Source organism: Tinamus guttatus, unplaced genomic scaffold (assembly GCF_059628265.1).
Source record: "Tinamus guttatus ecotype Peru unplaced genomic scaffold, ASM5962826v1 Tinamus_guttatus_pri_ptg000430l, whole genome shotgun sequence".
Lineage (NCBI taxonomy): Eukaryota > Metazoa > Chordata > Aves > Tinamiformes > Tinamidae > Tinamus > Tinamus guttatus.
In genome coordinates this window covers 207,237-225,549 of record NW_028288964.1, presented here as the reverse complement: position 1 = coordinate 225,549, position 18,313 = coordinate 207,237, and the positions used below count along the sequence as shown (strand labels likewise).

Below are 18,313 nucleotides of genomic sequence, written 5' to 3'. Positions count from 1 at the left end.
ATGCCAATTTCCTAGCCTAATTTTAGTAACTAGTCTGCTGCTTTCCCTACTTCAGGGTGTTTTAATACCCTTGAAAGGGGAAGCTGGGTCAAATGAAATACAGTGCAAGGACCAAGTTACTCCCCTTTGAATCTGACCCTTTGAATCTGACACTGTTGAATCTATTTTTTCTCCCTCATTTCTGGTTAAGGAGGGTTCAAACTTGCTACCCCTTAATCTGAAGAAGTAACAAAACACAACCTGCCCTCCTGCTCTCCTTCCTCTATGGTTATTTTCCTTTCCCGGTGTGCACTGAGATTCCTGCATGATGTGTTAATATCTGACACACAGATCAGTCATGGTGTTTGCAACAATACTTTATTTCACTTCAGAAGCATAAACACAGCCTGTAACTCAACACAAAGCTATCCCTCTACATTTATTTTGTGTGTAAGTACTCTGAAACAAAGTGCAGTAGATGAGTAACTTAGTGCATAGAACTGTGCTGCACTTATTGTTAAAGGGTAATATTGGTAAACAGTGCTTATTCATTAGATGCAGGGTTCGATTCAAACCTAACACAAATACAGGACAAAAATCTGTGACATCTGAACATCTTGTTTCACTTAAAGTGCTGGAACAATAATTTAAATGTTACAAAACAAAGCTGTAACAATTCTAAAGCATTGTTACTCACAATGTGCACCTATTACAATGTTATCTAAACTGATCTCTTTAGATGGCTCCAGTTTCTGCTTCTTTTGGGCTGTGCATAGCCACATGCTCCAGCTGGCCCGAGTCTGAAACATCGTAGCTAGTCTTGTACTTGGCCAGAATCTTCATCAGCGGTCGCAGCTTCAGCCACCACTGCTCCTTGGGGATCCTGTGTCTGTGCAAGGGACACGGCAGGAAAAGAGAGAAGGTGGTTTATGCAGGAGGCAAGACAAATGTATCGTCTAGCTCCTTTGCCATAGAACTAAAGGTCTTCCCTATCAATATCTGGGAGAAAACAGGGAGAAATTAGGACAGAAAACTGAAGGAAGGATGAGAGTTTAATGGAAAGTGGTAGTTACAGACAAGAAATCTGTCCTGCTAAACTGAAGTTGAGTGGTTCTAGGCATTAGAGCAAAAGCGACTGAGAGTTACCCAGCAGATTCACATTGAGGGATTTCCAAGTTTAAGCATAATGAAGAGAAAAAATGAAGTTGGTTGTTCACTTGTCCTTCCAAAGTGAATCACTGGGTAATCGTAGGCCAAAGGCAAATGCTCTGTGTCAGCCTTGTGGAGAAGAGGTTCTTTTGATGTGGTGAAGGGAAGCCTGTGCCAAGATGGTTACAGTGTGAGCGCTTGATACTTAGGGACTTACACAAAGTCGGTTTCATTCTTAAGCTCTGCCACTGGTTGGAAGACAAGGTTGCGTCTGCGCATTCCCAGCAAACAAACTGAGTCATCGGTGTTGGCAAATACTTTTCCTAAAAAGAGTGAATAATTCAGTATCTAATTTATTCATACATGTTTGGGCACATGTCCCATTTTTGTAATTAAATTGAACAGGGAACTTACTTAGAATTCTTAACAGTAAAACAACAATTAGTACTTTAACGGGGTTAGGACAACTTCACTTTCTTAATGTCATTTTTGTGGTTAAAGAGTGAAAATGCAGTGAAATTAATCAATGATAAGATTGAATTTTAACATCAACTTTTAAATGAGAGTTTAGTAAAACAAAATTCTTTTACAAAAATTCCCAAAGAAGACACGTTACCTTCTTCTGTCTCCCATGTAGCCACCATGAAACAAAAAGGAAGAACAGACGTAACTATATAACCATCAATTCCTGCATGCATGAAAAACTGCAATTACACTAGCATTACTTTAAAAAAAAAGTGATAAGAGTGATAAGATAAAAAGCTATATAGATTATCATCCTTGCTTGAGAAGAAATTTTCTTATACCTGGAAGCGCAGCACAAGATACTTCACACACACCAAGAATAATATAACAAAGATGGAAAAGAAAATAGGTTGACTAACAAAATAATATATTTTATACATTCAGAGAGTCTTACTTATATACATTAGAGTAGGGTTACATGGTGACAGCTAACGAAAGACTAACAAACAAAAGATAGCAGTAAGTATTTCTGCACCTTTTCGGTATGTTTCTTTCAGTTTTTTGGAGATCCACTGCATAGCTTTTGCAGAAATTTTTGTCCCAAAGTTTCTATCAAACGGTGAAGGTGCACCCCCCTGTGTAAATATAAAACTAGCTGTTAGTATCCGTGTCTTTTATCAGTCATTTTTGATCTCTTTATTTCCCTCTTCGCTACTTAAAAAAAATATAGGGGGGAAAAAGGGGCAATCCCTACTAACCTAAACCAAGTTAAAACATTTAAGTGCCCTTGGAATTCTAATGGACTCAGCAGTTGGGTTTTACAGGAGGGAAGTGGGAGGCAGTGCCCTTCCCTCGGCCCCTTCCCGCAGGCGCTGCTGTCTATGGCACTGCCGTGGGGCAGCCTCCTCTCAGCAAACTGGAAACTGCCCAAGGAGGCGGCGTCGGCGTCGGGAGGAGCACGAGAAATGTAAGGGCTGGGAGTCACCTAGGAAGTCTGGGAAGCGCCGCTCTTCCTGCAGCCGGAATGAGGAAGGCTGGAGTACTGGGTATGAACTTAAATTGATGCAACCGGGCTCGGACTTCTTAGGCTAGTAATTACACTTTTTTATGTCAGCTTTCAGTCTAAATATTACAGCAGAGGCTTTACATAGCTCTGGGAACAAAAAATGGCTTTAAAAAATGGAAGTATCATATAAAGTATAATGGTTTTAAAAAATGTACATATTTTAAAATACATGTTTTTTTAAAAAAATGTTTTTAAAATGTATATATTATAAGGTATGACTTTTGTGTTCATTTTTTTTTGTAGCAGCTTGGACTGAAACAGTATATGATATAGTACCACATAGTTCTAAGCAAAAAACTGTTGAAACAAGGATGATATGGACCGTTAAAGTAACTTCACTTTAAACAAAAAATGCCAGTTTTTGTGTTGAATAATCTAGACAAATGGAATATACACTGAATTTGAGGTGATTTTTCTCTCCTAGCACTTAAATTTGGTTCAACATTTACTCCAGACTCCACCTCTGTTTTAGTGGTTAATGTAATCAAATCAGAAATTCACTGCCTGCCCATTAATGAGCAGTACAGTGAGATAAAGAGAGGGCAGGTACAAAGACCCCAAGGAGTTTTTAGAAGGGCAAGAATCATAATGAAAATAATGAGGTAACTTCTCTCTTCTAATATCTGCAATCCACTGCATGTATTTTCTTAAGCAACTTTCATCTCTTCCAGCATTCATAAACTAGATACATTACTAGTGGCCAGATAGGTATATTCTGTGACTGCATTATTAACTGTAGCATTTATTAAGAAAGTCTCGCTGCTTATTAGTATATAGAGGGGTAGGAATAAAAATGACAATCATGAAGAATCTAAGAAGGCTTTCCCTGTTTTGTTCAGAAGAAATTGCAATAGAACTTAATGCTAACAAATACTTGTGAGTTACCAACAAACAAAAATCCACACACACATTTATTTTTTCATCTCAAGTCAGACTTGCTTGAAATTCTATTCTTGAAGAGTGTGTGCTTTTGGTGCACACCGAGCTAAGCTTGTCTGCAATTTTAAGGTTGTTTTTACCTGCTGCATGTGGCCCAAAACATTCTTCCGACAGTCAAAAACTCCTTTTCCTTCTTCAGAATACAGCTGATAAATGAAGTCAGTTGTGTAATTCTCATTGGAGTTCTCATTTCTGTAAAAATTCAGAGCAGATAGATACAGTTAAATTAATTATAAAGCAGGGGATGCCTTTACAGCTACTACAGTAAACATTTTCCCATTTTCCTGATACCAGTTCTTTTACCTCATCACAGAGGTTGTTTTTGCATTACATGTTCACACCTTTCAAATGGGTATTTACTTTTACTACAAGGACATTATTGGCAGGTCAGCTGGAATCCACTGTTGTACAGAGTAGTGAAAACCACCATTTCATGTCTGACAAGGACATTATACAGAGGGAAAAGTGCATAAAACCCAAAGTTCTATTCATCCAGTGTCATCACTTTGTTCTTTATAAGGTGGGCATAATAAATAGTACATTCTGCTGTCTCTTGTCACATATATTTTTTCACCTAATCACATAATTAGATGCTTTGACTTTCTCAGTACTGTAAAAAGCTAGCAGAATCTGAACACACATAACGACTTCCTCATAAAATTCAATGTGTATTTCATTTTTCCTCACTGCACTACTTGGCTTATGAAAGACAGCGTGAAGCTGCAGACTTATTCAGACTGCCTAAGGAAAAGGTACAATTTAAAAGCATGCTAACCTACGTGTTTTAAAGGTCCTTATTTCTTCGAAACGTGTCTTATCCTGTGATATCTGGCAAGTATATACGAGTAGGAGTTTTATCAAAAGGGCTAATGGTACATGCCTGCATATGCATGACTTTACACTATTCTTATGAAAAGGAGCAATGGTAAAAGACAAAGCATATGTGAAAATAGGCAAGAAAGATATCTACTACTGGAATACACACATTCACATAAGAAGGAAGTTTTCAGACTCCAGCTTCCACACAGCATCCTGGCTTCCCTTCTTGAGCAACAGCTTTTCTAAGAATCTCATGCTAAGAGGTAATCAAGATATACAGAGTGTGGAGTGTCTTCACAAGAAGCCAAACAGCTCCTGGCTTGGAAAAGCTCAGCATCACGTTTGCAATCTCTTAAACCTCCACTTGCTTACCTCAGCACTAGACCACGCTGAATACTGGTTTTCATTTTTTCAGTCAGGTGTTCCACATTAGCCTAGAAGCAACAAGAACATTTTTAAACAAAACTCACGCAAAAATTTTCAACATGCTCTTTAAAAATAACTCTTTAAAAATAACTGCAATGAGGCTATATTGCCTTTTCCAGAAAACTTATGTAAAGGATTCCAATCCAACTGTTTTTTAGAAATCCAGGATAATTTATTTTATGCAGGTATTCATCTTAGATTAAAATTAACTTCTTCCTCCACATCACCTGTAACCGATTTTAATAACCACATGTATATATGTTTTCTGTATATATATACTGGCAGAGTTGGATAGTGTTGATATACCTTGAAATATAGAAATTGCTATAGAAGATCATATTCCATAGGGAATGCTCCTGCTCTTACTTCCACTACTTAAAATACTCTTGTTATGGTTAGGTTAAAGTACTGCTCTGTTGGCACAGATAGGACATGAAGAGTTCATGCCACTGGGAAAGGAATAGTGAGGAATTAAAGTTCATCTAGAACATCATCCTGTTCTATCAGGAAATCAGTATCTGTTTAGAACATGTATTTTGTTCATGACAGCAATTACCACCAACTACCTCAGAGTGAGTGCCTCAGAGCAGACAGGTTTTGCATCTGCTTAGACCCTATGCAAAGTCATGTCCTAATTTGTAATAATTAAAATCTGAGTTTTCTATTTTAATAACCCTTCCAAACATGCTTTGAATAATTCTGCTATTAAAGTTAGTATCTATTCCACTTTAGATGCTGTTAAAATCCTTACCTGAATAACCTCTGTGATGAGCTGAGGCACAATCATAGTGAAGAGGTATTTCTTTTATCCTACTTTTTCTTTGAAATCTGCTCAACTCTGTTCATTTATATGTCATTTGAGTTTCAGTCAGAAGAATACAAATGTATCAGTTAACACAGTAGCGTTTGGCAGCTAATACAGGAATTTTGCCAGTTAACTGAACATGATGTCAAGAATAATTAGGTAGATATTCCTCAAGATTTTAAAATTGGCCCTATACAAACATGAAACTCTGAGAAGTGCAACTTTTAACTACAGTGTAAAATACCCTTTTTGTGGAGGGAGGGGGATGACATTAACCATCTAATTAGAATGTACACTGTGCTATACGGGCACAGTAGTTTTTAGAATCTACTTAAAAATTAGGGAAATATTTCTCGTGTCACATACCTGGAGCTCTCGAATATCAAACTGCTCTTCGAAGATATAAGCAGCATCAGCCCCTGCCGCGAGGGCGCCCATATTGGCCAGGTACCCGCAGTAGCCGCCCATGGTCTCGATGATGAAAACACGGCGCTTGGTGCCGCTCGCTGACTGCTTGATGCGATCGCACGTCTGACCCAAAAACAGGACATTCAGTGTTAAAAAAAATACATAATTCTTGTGTCATACAATGGCATCTTACATTTTGGTAATACAGGTCAGAGAATTTATAAAAAATACATATTTTTAAAATTCCAAGATACTGCAACTCATTTAACTATCAGAATTACCAACAGAGGAGGTATTTTTTTTTTTTTTTATTAACTATAGGTGGGGCACCATAGTTGAAACAAAGTGTTTTACTAATATCTAATCATGTTTGTTTCCTGCAAATACAAAAATACCAATTAATCTCACTTTGTCTTTCACAACTTAAAACACCCAGCAGTGTTCTACCAGAAATATAAATAAGTATAATGGAGGTTTTCAGCATTTCTGGTTTGAGTAAGTTCTCTGCTTTAATTGCATTCATGACTGAAAATTTTATTATTTCTTACTTTTTAAAAATTGTTTATTGCATTGCATTCGCAACTATGCCTAACACTTTAATCATTTTTTCTTAAATGTCAATCCCAGGAATGTATTGCTCTATGGTTTATTTTCTAATAATCGTATCCACATAACTATCATCCTCTCAAGCACTAAAAGAGCTATTTTTCTTTTTGTTTGTTTTTGCTCATAGATAGATACTTACTGTATGGCTGAAATGTTCACTTGCTTCTTACCCAGACCAGCATAAGAAACATTCTCTGCAAGGAGGTCTACGTTTACACAGCACCAGTTAACACCAATATTTACTAGGGCTACTTGAGACTCTTAGAAAAGAGTGACTGAGGAAATTTTCAATGCAGTAGGAAATTATATTACTTATACTTTACTTATCTTTCCATAACAGATTTTTATAACCAGAATCAACATTCAGATAACTGAGCATGGGATTTCAAGCTAAAATTATATTTAAAAGCAACATTGTCTTCAGAAATATATCCAAAAGACTACCCAATAAATAGATTCAACTGGTATATGATAGAACTTCAAATAACAGGAGACCAGAACTTAAAACATTATGATGTTTAATACATTCCAGCACTAAAAACTGACATACGCATTTACTTGGGACCGACTACCAAAAGGCACATGTACTTCAACTTGTGCATTATGTGGGTGTGCGCACACAACTCACACGAGTGCACTCCGAACATGGATTAACATGTTCTGTTGCTCTGCCCATTAAGCACCCCCACAGTAAACTAGATCTCAAAAGGCTAGGCTCAGCTTTAGCTGTTCTTCAAAACGACACATTCTTTCTCCCTGACTTGGGTTTTACAGCGTCCTCAAACACGCTACTTTCCTCTTCCAGGCGTGACTCCAGGAAAATTACTGCAGAATACTAGCATGTGTTTGATGAACACTAACTCACTTCTAAAAATCCCTACTAGTTTTACTAGGACTTAGCACTGCACCAATTCTAACTCCTTCAAGTTGCCTGAAACTGGATGCTACCACTTAGTTTATGGTATAAAAATTCTTTGTTTTAGATGCTGAAGAAAAAAGTACACGCCTTCATTGGAGACACCTAAGCACTGGCAATCTCCAAGCTTTGCAAAAATCAAACTCTTAAGACATCTCAAATTGAGCATCTAGAAAGTCTGGTACTTCAAAGTACCAGCATCCATTTAAAGACTGTAGACAAAGCTGCAGATTATTTAAAATAACCCTAACAAGAGCACTGTATCATCCTCTTTGTTTCCACTTTTGGTCTGTATCCTTTTCCTTCTTCACCCTTCCTTTCCAACTCTCTATCCCCTTTTTTCTTCTTCCCAGAACCCGAGAAAACAGTCGAATTATGGAAGCTGGGTGCTGTTCCCAGAATTTGGCTGGGATTGACAGGCTCTTGCCAAGAAGAAGGGTTCCTGAGTTAAAGTGCTACACTGCAGCCTCGGGGGAAATTTTGATTTGGTTTGGGATTAAATTTATAGAATATTCCTCCCAAAACACACTCCTTCCATTCAAACACCATAAAGATTTAAACAACATAAAGTTGTTTTGTTATTACTGAACTTAGTGGGGTTTTATCTGTTTTTAAAAGTTTTCTATTATTCACGATAAGGGAATGATGCAGTCTTCTGCCTACTGTTCTTCCTCTTCCAGCACAATTGTGACAAAAAACCCAAATACAAAAATGGCACTGATAAACTTTAAAGAAGTTTGGCAGTAAATTAGCAGATACAATATACATTTTCTTATTCAAACAGCATCTTGATATATGGCAAAAGATAAGAGGAAATAGATCAATGTGTGTTTTTTTCCTTTTTCCCCAAGCAGGCAACACATTGGTGTTCATCTATGTGCCTGCAGTATGCTATCTTTAAAAAATATTATAGTTTTAAAAGTATGTATACTATTTAGTTTTGACCTAATTCAAACTGTTACTGTAAAGGCAAGTTATTGTATCACATACCAAAAGCAGAAGTAAATACACGCACACAACTTTTTTGAATGTTTTTACTGTATTCATTTATGGATATTTATTGACGTTATTTTATCTCATCGCTCTCTTCTTGGATCTTATGAGTTTCATGACAGTTGGAATTTCACTGCATTACTTCTAGTAGTTGTGATGGGTTTTTTTTTTTTTTTTTTTTTTTTTTTTTGCTTTTCATAGTCATGTTGTATTTCTTGCTTTAAAAGAGCTGCCAGTGAAGATAATCTATGTGTAAATATATATAGATTGTCTTTAGTGGCAGTTCTAGAGAAATTATACAAAGATGCACTTTGTGCTGTCTTGTACAAAATTAAAGTTACATTATCCTAGGAATAGCAAAAAAAAATTAATTCTTCCTATTAAACTTCCATCTTCACAGAAAATAAAAGTTGGATTCTGTAGGCACTACATCACCCGAGTAACTGTGCTCATGTAGGCAACAGAAGATTCTAATCAATTTAGGAAAGATCTATTTACATAATTACACATAGCATTAAGCTATTCTAAGAGGGAAAAAAACAATATTCAGCTGGTATAAAAGCAGAAATTCTCAATTAATGGTTATGGGAAAGCTGAGACTGTAACAATAAAGGTTGTGGGTGTTGGAAGCTGGTAGCCACTCATTGCAGCTACTAGTCTTTCTGAAATACTGCAGTGAGCTAGATCAGGTAACCAATCTGGATTTCAAATTATTCTCTTTCCCCTTGTCATTTCTGTCTCTTAAGTTTCCCATCCTTCCAGCTCCACAAAATATGTTCAAAATCAATTATACCCAAACATGCTAAATGCCAGAGAAGACTGCAGGACAACACCAGATTTAACAGTAAAATGGCACTAACTGCCAACAGAACTGACAAAGGTGGTGCCAACCTAACAGGAGAATGCTGTACATTTGCCTTCTATGAGAAAATGGCTGCAGCCATTTTTTTTTTGAGTCATCTTCTCATAAACAGACCACATTCAAAATAAAATTTTGCTTTGTAATCAAGTCCCAACTGAGCCTTTTTGTTTCCTTGTTTTTTTTTTTTCCTCTATTTATATCTACTCCATAGACCAGACAGACCAAAGTTCAGAAGTTTTGGACAAGCAAGGTGACAAAGCACTTTTTGAAATTCAATTGCTGTTTGAGTCATTATATGAACTGAGCTAACTTTCTGGAAAATCTGGTATTTGCATCTCCTCCAAACATTCTATTTTGGGCCTAAGCATCTTGATTTTAAAGAATTTAAATAGATATAACAATTTAAACTAGAGCACTACGAAAAGCAGTACAGATGGTAATTAAAATAAAACAGTGAAATAAGACAAGGTAGCAATATGTGTAAAACCACATTCTTTTCTTTTTTTAACAGGTGAATCACTGTTAAAGGTTTCCCATGATATCATTCACAGTTCTTAAAATACGACACTTGCAAGCAGGTAAGAGACAATCACATAGTGAAGCAGTAAAAGTTCCCGTGTCCCGTACCTGATTGGATTTCTGCTGTTTACCTGTTCTGCACCTTGGTGAAATCAAAATGGTTTGAGATTGACAAAAATGACGTGCAAGCTCCAACTCTTTAGCTTACTCTTACCTGCGCTCAGGAGCTGCACCTGGGCTGCCTTCACCCCAAGGATGCTGTACTGCACCTCCCGCTGCTGCGGCCAGCAGCTTCTGATAGAGCTCTCTTCCAAATGCTTAAGCTTTCTTTTTTACTGTATATAAATACATAATTTTGTACCAGAGAAGGAAAGCAAATCTGCATTGCTCAAAGCCATGACTCTGAAATCAGACTCTTGTTTTTTGTCCAAATACTTTGTAATTCTGTGTATGAATAGAAGCTGATTCTACAGTGTAGGAGTTTAGTCATTTGTTTGCCTTAGACATCAATGGGACAAGAGATACTTCAGAGCTCATGCAGCAGCTATAGCGGGGGGAAAGTAAGTCATGGAAGACTAAAACTAGACTGAGCTTGTTGTGACTGACATGGAAGACTATTCAGAACAAGATCTGGCTCAAAATTGTTTACAGACATCAGGACAGACTTCAATGCTTATACTAACTTATTCACAAACGAAGGCAGTCCATGGAATTATTCACGTAGCCATGTAGTTGAAATGCACTGTTGTCCTGGAAATTCAGCCATTAGCCCATTCAGTAAGTGTGACATTTATCAAATGTATTATCCTTCACTTAAATAATGCTAGAAAATTACTTAAGATATAAAATAAAATCAAAACAAATGACATTTTTATTCTCAGTAACAGGAAAATGCCCTAAGCACTAATGCATCAGATAACAAAACAGAGCCCCAAACTGTAATCATCAAACATAATTTTAATTAGGTTAATCTTTAATCAGTCTAAAAAAAATTAAACAAAAAATTTAAATTCCAGTGACAGTGAATTAATTACTTTAGAAAATTAGACATTTCAAGGTCATTAGGTATCCTGAAGTTACAAATTTTATTACCTTAACGCAGTCTTACCTCCACGATAGCATTGAGGGCAGTGTCAGCACCAATGCTAAAGTCTGTGCCTGGCACATTGTTGCTAATAGTAGCAGGCAACACACAGATAGGGATGCAAAACTCCTCAAAGCGGGACCGTGCCTCATGTAACTGCAGACAACTCTCATAGGCCTGAAGCAGTGGTACAAATATTAGCAATACATTCCTTGCCTTTGGATTGTTCTGCTAATGAGTCCTTGCATGTGATGGGAAATTTGGCTGTCCATTGGCCCAATAAGTAGAATTAGTGAGATTCCCAGGGAGGGGGATAAAAAAGAGCTCCTGCACATCCCACAGTGCACGGGGGTTGCATTGGTGCAATACTCTTTGAAGAAATGCAGATGATTAGTCCAGGTTAATACAGAGTGAATATGAAGTGAGCACAGCATACAGACCTGAAGCAGTTGAGCAGAAAGAGCAAGAGGCAGTTTGAAAGTCATTCTACGAAAAGCCACTTAAAGAACAAAGTTTGACACATGCTAAGGAATTGAGAAAGATGTTAACTATGAAAACACCTATAGTCTGAAGAAAATGCCTAAAGAAACACTACAAGAAAGTTGCTTTTTAAAAAACTATGTTATCCTATAAAACCAAGACACAACTGTTTTCACTCAGATTAATAAAGAAATAAAAAAAAAAAAGTTACTGAAAGACTTTCAAGATCTACTAACAGCACATATCTACTCCCACGCCCATAAACTGGATTTATGCCCAGAAGAACCCAAGAACCTCACGTGCACACGGATTGGTTAAAGTTTCAAGTACATTTTAAAGGTTAGGAAAAGTAGCTATAGATTTTTGAGAGGATTCCAAACACTACAAAATAAATGCAGTATGTGAAGGGGATTAGATGTTAAAATACTACATAAGGATCAAGGCTGTACAGCTGACTTTAGGTCATTTTTTAGTTATATTATTCCAATACTTCCAAATTTAAACTACTTTTTTTTTTTTACCAACATGATAGAAAGTTTGAAAAACTGCCATATACATAATGACTCTCCTCAAGAAAGCCATATTCCCATTTCGGCCAATCGTAGAAAAGACTGATATTCAGAGAAGTTCAGCCTTCTCGGTTTCTCAGAAGTTTATCAAAGCAAAATACTGCAAATCAAATGACTACCTCCTCACACAAATATCTATAAGCAATCGAGAGAGATGGAAAGAGATTCACCGTGAGTTCTGTTATGTTTCCTTCCTGGGAAAGCATGTCCCATTCAGTGGGAGAACAGGCCACACTGGGTGTGGGTGACCAAACTGAGTTTCAAAGTTTGGAAGTCTATTACTACGCATGCTGAGAGTGGATCTTTCAAATAACCACAATGCTAGGATGAATTTCTAATTTAAAGTCTGACACACATGGTCTAGAAGGCTGCTGACAGACTTGTAGCTCTCAGAAGCAAAGCAGCCAGGAGAAAGAGAAGCTTTCTCCCTTTTTTTTTTTTTTTCTTCCCCATTTATCCAAAAAGCTTCATTAAGAAGCAGCAATTACCTCGGCCAATTGAGCTTATTCAGGCTGCTTCAAAATTGTAATATTAAAAATGGCTACTGAGTCATTATGGTTTCATAAAACTGCAAGATCTCCTGGAGATCTGGAAAACACTGACGAGTTTCTCTGGATAGTTTTATATTGAAGTCTTAGAGAAAGAGAGTTGAAGGGAGACTAAGAGCAATAACCAACACAATTAGTCTGCAGTGTAGGATATGTTTTCCTTGCATTAAATATTACCATTTCATTTGATGCAAGTGATTTTAGCAAACATATCCAAAGATTATACCTTCACCCAGCATAAGCGTTAGATGATTATATGCAATATCTTCACATCACTGCAGCAAAATAGGAAAACACTTTCAATGAAGGGTAGATTTAACAATTACAAAGGACAAGGAATTCATTAGTGGTTCTAAATTGTTTTACATCTTAGTTTTCCTGAAAGATGCATTTAATATTAATGTGATCCAGTATCCCTTTATGATAATATGGATTAATCTTTTCACAATCTTTTATTTTTAGTAATGAAAGTATTGGCATAACCAAAAAGGCATCATAAAACCCCTTCAGTCAAGCACAGACTGTGTTGTTAAGTTCATGTTGTCCAAGTGCAAACTGCCATTGAAAGGGATGGAGTCCCAGATCTAACTGTTACCAAAACTGAAATACATGGAAGTTTAACTGGTTGGTTAGATTAATTATGAACCAGTTTGGAACACCAGTCCAGGCTAGTACATAGTCATGTCTGCTAGTACTAGCCCTGGGAGGTTACCGGAGAGTGGGAACTTCCAAGAGAACTGCCTGGAGACTGCATTAGGGCAGCCTGACTGCAGCTTCCTTCACTCCTCAGTGAGAAAGGGTCTTCTTGTGGCTCTCTGCCTCTTTAGTTGTCAAACCAGGTGATCAACCCTGCACCCTTCCTTCTGAGGAGGCCAAGAGGCAGACTGTCAAAGGCACATATTTTAGGAGTTTTAGCTTCTTCTTTTCTTCAGTTCTCTCCACATACACACACTCCTCCATTTCCAGTCGATAATGTTTTCTAACCCCCTTTGCTTCTTCATCTCCTAAATGAAATCCATATTCTTTCATACCTTGTTCTGGTTTATTCTTCTGTCAGCATCTTCTGGGCTCATCAATAGGTTTTATATTCCAATTAATTTTCATCTTACCATGTTCTGTGGCTGAAGGAGTCTTTTTTAAATATATATGCACTCTACTCAATTACTTGAGTAAGTTTCTTGTTTTCAGTCCCACCAGTGCAAGACTTATTGCCAAACCTCTTCTTGATGAAGGTTTGCATTAAATAAAGCCAGCTATCATTTACAAAGATTATCTAGCTTTCATAGGTATGCAAGAAAACAAAACATCTCTCATGTCACATTCTACAGATCTAGCTGTAGAATCTAGATCAAGCTGAGAATATTCACATTTTTACTATTTTAATTATTTCACTGATGCTTCTTTTCACAGAAGTCTTCATGTTCTTGTTCTGTACCTCTGAATAATCTATTATGTCAATCTAGATGTAAAAGTTCTAAGTATATCCATTTCTAATGCCGATTTCCCATGTATTTCTAATACATTTTCAATTTCAATTTTCAATGTCAATTTTCATTGACAATTTGCACTGACATTCTGAAAACTGAACTGAAAATATAGCATAATATAAGTTTAAACCACTATTCAAAAGATACATATGGAATAATGGAGAATTTCAAGTCAGTCTTAAAATCTACATTTAGTCATTAATAAAAGTATGACCCATAATCTATGATCAGGGCAAGGCATGATCGCACCTGATCTGTAATTCAGAAGTTCTGAATATACTATCTATTTACAGATCTACTTACATATTGTATCTACATATTGTATTTACATATTTTAGCTAGTTACGGATATTTCATTTATCTTTGCTGATTCCTCACAGTAAAAAACAATTACTGCCAAACTGTAAGAACTACGTCTATCTGAATGGAGCATTGTAATATATTGTATTTGCAAATATGACTTGGCCTCAAGGTACGATTTACATGCTTGGACAAGCTAGAAAGAGCCTAACACTGAGAAGTGTCTAGCACTGACAAACTCTAAACAGGCCTCATTGCCCAACAGGAAAGGATGTACTTACCTTACTGAAAACTGGCAAGAACATGGACACAGAAGTAAGAACAGAACCACAGCAAAACTGTGATAATATGATGGCATTTTGGTGCTTTTAAAAGTAATAATCTGATAGCACTGAAAATTATTGTAAATTTATGCACCTAGTGTTGTCAATAGGAATAAAAAATTATAACAGTGGACATTCATATCCATTTGCCACCTCTGTTTACCACAGTCCATTACATGACTTTTACTGAGGCTATCAGCCATACCTAATAAAGGGCAGTATCAGTATTGCCAGATCTGAACATAAAACATAGGAATGAAAGGATCCATTTTTCATTATCAGTTGGAGTGGAGCATATTCACGGAACCAAAGAGGAGATTACACACAAATATTTTCACAACAATAACAAAAAATTCTGCCATCGCTGCTGCTTCACCCCCCAAGAGAATAAGTCTTAATCTTCCACTGGTTTGAATTGAAATATTGTAAAAGCATTACATTTCACATTTATTTCAGAGAAAAATCTGGGTAAAGTAAAATGCAAGAACAGTACAAATGTTTTTATTAGTAAAATCTATCAGACGGAAAACTGTTCAACTATTATATTAGAGGCAAGGAGATACTGACAACTTGCTATCTAATGAAGGCAGAGTACCTAGAAACCTAAGTATAAAGCAAAACACAACCACAAAAACAAACCAAAACCAAATGAAAAAAAAAAATCATACTATTTTTGTTCTACATGAAATAGCCTATAAAAAGAAGCCACTATAAAAAGAAGCCAGTTAGATAAACACACAAAGCTTATGTAGAAGAGAAGAAAAGCAGGTGTTATGCACAATCATTTTATTTACTCACCTCAATTTGTGATCAAACATTTTGGAGAGATATTTTTATTTACCAGAACTGGAAACAAGGTCAATTTTTCTTAAACTGTGTATAAGGAATACCTTCGAAAGAAATTTTAGTTAGCTTAGAATCTTCCACAAACAATGGTGTGAGAAAAATGGGAATTTTATAACTTGAGGTTTACTATATCAAAGATAAATATTTTTGTGTCAACAAGGAAAACAAAAACAACAGGTGCAAAAATTATGTTAGTGCCCTTGAAGTTGATAGGATTTGAGGAAAGATAAGAACCAGCAAGAGCAAAAGGCAATGTGAAATTCTCTTCCCTCTCTGCACGAGAATCACATTCATTGTTTTTCATTTCTTAGAATGCAGGTCAGTATGTATTGCCCAGGAGAAAAAAAAAAAAAAAAGGATTCTGGCTCCAAGCATGACTGGTAACAGAAGTGAAGAAGTTTTCTAACATAATAATTCAGTAAGCAAGCTACAGAGGAAGAATGGTATTACTTCATAGTTAAAAATGAAAATTATATTTCCAAAGGAAATGCTTTGTTAGCCTTATTGCTATTTATTAGTAAAATTCTCTGTTATATTCCACAAATATATCTGCACTATGTGTTTTTGTTTACAGATCATGCTTCTTTAAAATCTTTTCCTTTTAATATGACACTGTTATGGTCATATGATTGGCAAAACTTTGTTTATATATTGTTTTGTTTTATATATTTGTATTATTAGCAGAGCAACACTGTTTCTTACTATTAGAGAAATTGTTACATAAATAATGACCTCTACCTGAAAAGAGGAATGTTAACGAAGTGTTTGTTACTGAGCGTACTATTATTTAATATCATAGAGCTTTTTTCCTTCTCTAGTGGATCGAATTATCAGGTCTTAGCTTTAGGCTCCTTTCCTCAATATACAGTAAATATGTTATCTAATCAGTAATGAATAAATCCAAAAATATTAAGGAATAAAAATTATGAATTGCAATTTCATAATAAACCTAATAGAAGCAACTGAGTCCATAAGACTTCTCTTTGTGATGGGCATCATAAACGTGGTTGTATCAAGTAACTGCGTTATTTTTCAGATTATATTTCCAAAGTTCTGGTCTATAAAAATATCCCGTTCTAGCCAATTTATTCAGTTTTAACACGAACTGCTTTGTTAATAAGTGCACACACCAGAATAGACTTACATCAGTTATAGTGTTCAGAGCAGTATCTGCACCAATGCTGAAATCTGAACCCGGTACATTGTTGGAAACAGTGGCAGGAACCATAACCATTGGAACACAGAATTCGTCATATTTCTCTCGGGCCGCTGATAATTCCAAAAGTCCGAGGTATGCCTGTCGGGCACGGGCATTGGGTGAAAAATTAGGATGAATAAAATAAGGACGGGGTTGGAATGATAAAATGGGAAGGGCCACATGGGGAGCCATTTCTACCACAGCACACTCAGCAAGTCAACGTGTTAAGGAACCACTAAAATCTAACACACACAAAAAAGAGAAAGTATTAAAAACAGATATATCTTTAAAAACAAACAACAAATAGAATTCATTTGCAAGGGAATACATAATTTAGACATAACCAAATGTTCTGTATAGCACAAAATTATATTGTAAACTAGTTACCTTACCTTCAGGTACTATTTCTTTCCTTTTAAAATCTTAATACTACTGAATTAGAGCCACACCTAACAAAATGGGAGGAGAAGTAAGGGGATGGGGTGAGGGAAGCATGATACACTCATCATCAAGAAGAATTTAAGCATGTTCTTCCCTGGGGAAGAACTGCCCAAATGCTTTCCTGAATTAAGATCTCATAAATAAATATTTTTGGTAAAAATGGAAATACATTTCTAGATTACTTAGATTCTGAAATACTATATATGACAACAAGTGGCATAAATAAGGGACCAGGTATTACTAAAGCTCAAGAATGACTAGGAGCATGTTCTAAGTATTTATACAGTATCTAGAGCCTGTGCTTAAGAAGTCATTTAAAAACCTTGTTTATTAAAAAAAAAACAAAATCTCACCTCATTTATCCACTTAACATACCCACTTTTGCTGTTACTAGTGATTATCTTGAATGTCAGCTTTCCATATAAACAAGTGACAAAACTTCTGATTCTACAAGCTACTAATAGTGTTGCAGCATGTTGACGCTATTAGCATCAAATATAGTAATAACCAAACACTTCACATGAAATTTGGAGGAAAGAAGTCTTTTCTTTTGCTAGGAAATCTATTCTACTTGGATATAAGCAAAAATTTCAATGTACCTCAAATCCACCAATAACCATAAGGGCATTAATGTTGTTAGTGCGCATCTGGTCAGCAATCTTCTCCAAATATTTTGCAGGAAGAGTACTGAAAACAATTAAACCAGAAGAAAGGTAAAAATCCATAGACATTGCAGCAACTATTACAGAACTAACTATAGCGCTGAAAGAGGGAACTCTCAAAAGACAATGAAATAGTTCTCATTTTGCTTATATATCAGTACAACTACTACTTTCTGATTGTCAGTAAGGAATCAAATAATCAGTGAAGAAATAAAGTTTTGAAATCCTTTAAGTGCTAAGGAACCTAAGGAATTTTCAGTGGATGTCCAGACTCCTGTATCCATTCTCTTTGGAATTGATATTACAGTAACAAAATACGAAGTTTGAACATGATGAATTAAAAAAAAAAAAAAAAAAAAAAACTCTGAAGATTTAAAGCATTCTGTGGAAGGAAAAGAACATGAAATCATATGCAGGGTATAC

The 18,313-nt window shown here is 36.0% G+C and overlaps 1 protein-coding gene across 5 annotated transcripts in view; it reads right to left on the bottom strand.

The window, feature by feature from the left end:
• Positions 1-341: 341 nt before the first annotated feature.
• The window catches only part of PFKP (phosphofructokinase, platelet), a 44,235-nt gene continuing 26,263 nt past the window's right edge, over positions 342-18,313 (bottom strand). Inside the window, exons 15-23 of one of the 5 annotated variants that reach the window (XM_088531752.1) lie at positions 17,828-17,915; positions 16,734-16,886; positions 11,061-11,213; positions 6,015-6,179; positions 4,790-4,851; positions 3,679-3,790; positions 2,129-2,228; positions 1,346-1,451; positions 342-868 (exon numbers count right to left, since the gene is read on the bottom strand). In XM_088531752.1, coding sequence (XP_088387878.1) covers positions 715-868; positions 1,346-1,451; positions 2,129-2,228; positions 3,679-3,790; positions 4,790-4,851; positions 6,015-6,179; positions 11,061-11,213; positions 16,734-16,886; positions 17,828-17,915 — 1,093 coding nt within the window. In that variant the 3' untranslated portion in view covers positions 342-714. Of the gene's footprint in view, positions 869-1,345; positions 1,452-1,744; positions 1,817-2,128; positions 2,229-3,678; positions 3,791-4,789; positions 4,852-6,014; positions 6,180-11,060; positions 11,214-16,733; positions 16,887-17,827; positions 17,916-18,313 lie in introns of all 5 variants that reach the window. The other 4 variants (XM_088531749.1, XM_088531748.1, XM_088531751.1 and 1 more) reach the window with 4 other exon arrangements.